At 41.0% G+C, this 2,500-nt stretch overlaps 1 protein-coding gene across 1 annotated transcript; it reads right to left on the bottom strand.

Moving 5' to 3' along the window:
* Window positions 1–925: 925 nt before the first annotated feature.
* On the bottom strand, window positions 926–2,422 carry LOC138866216 (neuronal pentraxin receptor-like; the record flags this gene model as incomplete). Its single annotated transcript, XM_070138330.1, is given in 2 exon segments — window positions 926–1,626; window positions 2,258–2,422. Coding segments are annotated over 2 exon segments (333 nt in total), but the record flags the coding sequence as incomplete, so codon positions are not given.
* Window positions 2,423–2,500: the final 78 nt, after the last annotated feature.

Below are 2,500 nucleotides of genomic sequence, written 5' to 3'. Positions count from 1 at the left end.
AAAAGATTTCCGAAGGTAGAAAAGGTTCCTCAGAAATGCGTGAACTGCCGACAAATGCATAGTGCTAATTCTTCACTGTGTGCATACTACCCAAAGTATAAAGGAAGATAAACTAAAAAAGCAGGCAGCCCTCCCCCAGAAGAAGTCCATCCCAGCCCCGCGCCTTGATCATGTGGGGGAATTCCCGCACCTGCAGAAGTCAACAGTGATGGCAAGATATGGCACCGGCCACAGTGCCAACACCAACAGGAACAACAGCCACATCAACTTCAGCACCATCTGCAACTCCAACCCGAGCACCATCTGCTGCACAAGCTTCTGTACCAGTTCCAGCACCAGCCGCAGTTCGTCCCTCACTGCAGCAGGACAAACAAGAGACTAACGAAGAAATAAAGGATATGCTACAAATACTGCTACGGCAGATGAAGCAGATGGTGTTTATGATACAACAGATGGCCCAGCGATCTCAATTTCAGAAGTTGCTCGTGCTCCTTCTCGATCAACAACACCACCAACTTGTAGTGGGCCTTGGAAATGGTCAAGTAATCAATGCTACAAATAATCCCTTGAAATATGTAGCACTTATTGATTATATTAACTTAATATAGCATCTGGTCTTGTCTTTGACATGATTAGTGATATAAAAGTTTTTTTTACCATCTAGATGATATACTAATGGTGCAGTGCGGATGACACAGCCCTTTAGGCATGTATATAACACAAATGTCTGACTGATAGCCCTCTACATAAGTAGAAGCACAGCCAGTTTGGATAGATGCTTTTGTATCTTACCTTGGCCTTTTGCAGGGCATGTACAATGTTCTGTAAATAAATATCAAATCAAGTCCATTTCTCTTTCTCTCTCAAATTAAAAACACAATACACGAAAGTACGAACGTTCATGTGGTCTAATAAAAACACAAAATCACGTAAAACATTTATTAAACATACAGGAGCTTTGGCTCTTTGCTACATATACAAGCAAAAGTAGAAATAAATACATACATACCAAGCAGTCGTTAAATATATAAATAAGTTGTATGAAGGTCGTGATTTATTCTCTAAACTTATTATTAAATTTTGATATATGGAAGGGAACGGGTGAATGCCTGCGTCAAAAGTGTTACATTGGTCTTTTCTGCTCCTTATTCATGATATTTCAAGCTACATTCCTATGTGTATAACTGCATCAAAGTTCATGCAAGTTGAGGCATTTTTTATCTCATCAAAAAGAGCTACTGTATCCATGAAATAAAACTGACAAAAATACAATACTATCAAAGATTAAAACTACATTCCTATGCGTACAAACTGCAATGAAATTCACGCAGGTTTGGGCCTTTTTAAAATTGTCTCCCTTAAAAAACTATTTCGTCCACGACAATATTAATAAAAAAAAAAAAAAAAAAAAAATCACCACCAGCTCCCCCTTTCTATCCTTTCTTATTTTTTCTTTCTTTAAGACTTCGCTCGACCTTGACAGAGATCTTGTACAGTAGCCTCAAGGACCCCGCCATAGCCTCTCCTTGGGGTGTCCTGCCAGCCTATGACGTCACCACCATGCTCGGTGACGCACTTGCTTGCAACCAACTCCACTGCCAGCCGGTTCAGCCACGAGTCTGGTTGCTGAGGGGAGGGGGGAAGAGAAAGAATAATGGAGAATGAATGGATATTTATGGGGAAAAGGGGGGAAATGATGGAGATTTGAGGGGAAAAGAGGGAAATGATGGAGATTTGTGGGGAAAAGAGGGGAAATGATGAAGATTTGAGGGGAAAAGAGGGAAATAATGGAGATTTATGGGGAAATATTGGAGTTTTGTGGTCGAAAGAGGGAAATTAATGGTGATTTGTGGGGAAACGAGGGAAATTAATGGAGATTTGTGGGAAAACGAGGGAAATTAATGGAGATTTGTGGGGAAACGAGGGAAATTGATGGAATTTAGAAGGAAGGAGAGAGGGAAATGAGTGAAGATATATGGGGGACTGCGATAAAATAAAGGGTTATGGAGACATGAATAAATAAAGATGGAATTTGGATAATTTTTCCAACTCTTGAAATTGCAGCCTAAAGCATAAAAATCCAAGAACGTACAACTGAATAAAATAAATTTTCTATGTTTTACAAAAATAAATAAATAAATAAATGAATAAATAAATAAAATTAAATAAAAACTGGCCACTGTGCCATATTCCAAACCACAAACACCTTTTAAACTGAACACTGAACACACTGAACATTCCAATTTTTGCCACTCACCTCAATAGCACTCGTGTCCAGGAACAGCAGCGTGACCCAAGCACTGAACCCTGTCGTAGCACTGTCTTCCCCATTAGCAAGGTCGTTCTTGAGGTCGTGTCGGGTCGTGGCGAGGTCGTAGCCTGAGAACGTACGACCTCCGCCCTTTACCAGCATCCCTTGGGACTATGGAGAGGGAGAGGGAGAGGGAGAGGGAGAGGGAGAGGGAGAAGAGGAGAGGGAAAGGGAAAGGGGGGGAGGGGG

This window comes from Penaeus vannamei, chromosome 3 (assembly GCF_042767895.1).
Source record: "Penaeus vannamei isolate JL-2024 chromosome 3, ASM4276789v1, whole genome shotgun sequence".
Classification (NCBI taxonomy): domain Eukaryota; kingdom Metazoa; phylum Arthropoda; class Malacostraca; order Decapoda; family Penaeidae; genus Penaeus; species Penaeus vannamei.
This window is presented reverse-complemented; position numbering and strand designations above follow the sequence as displayed.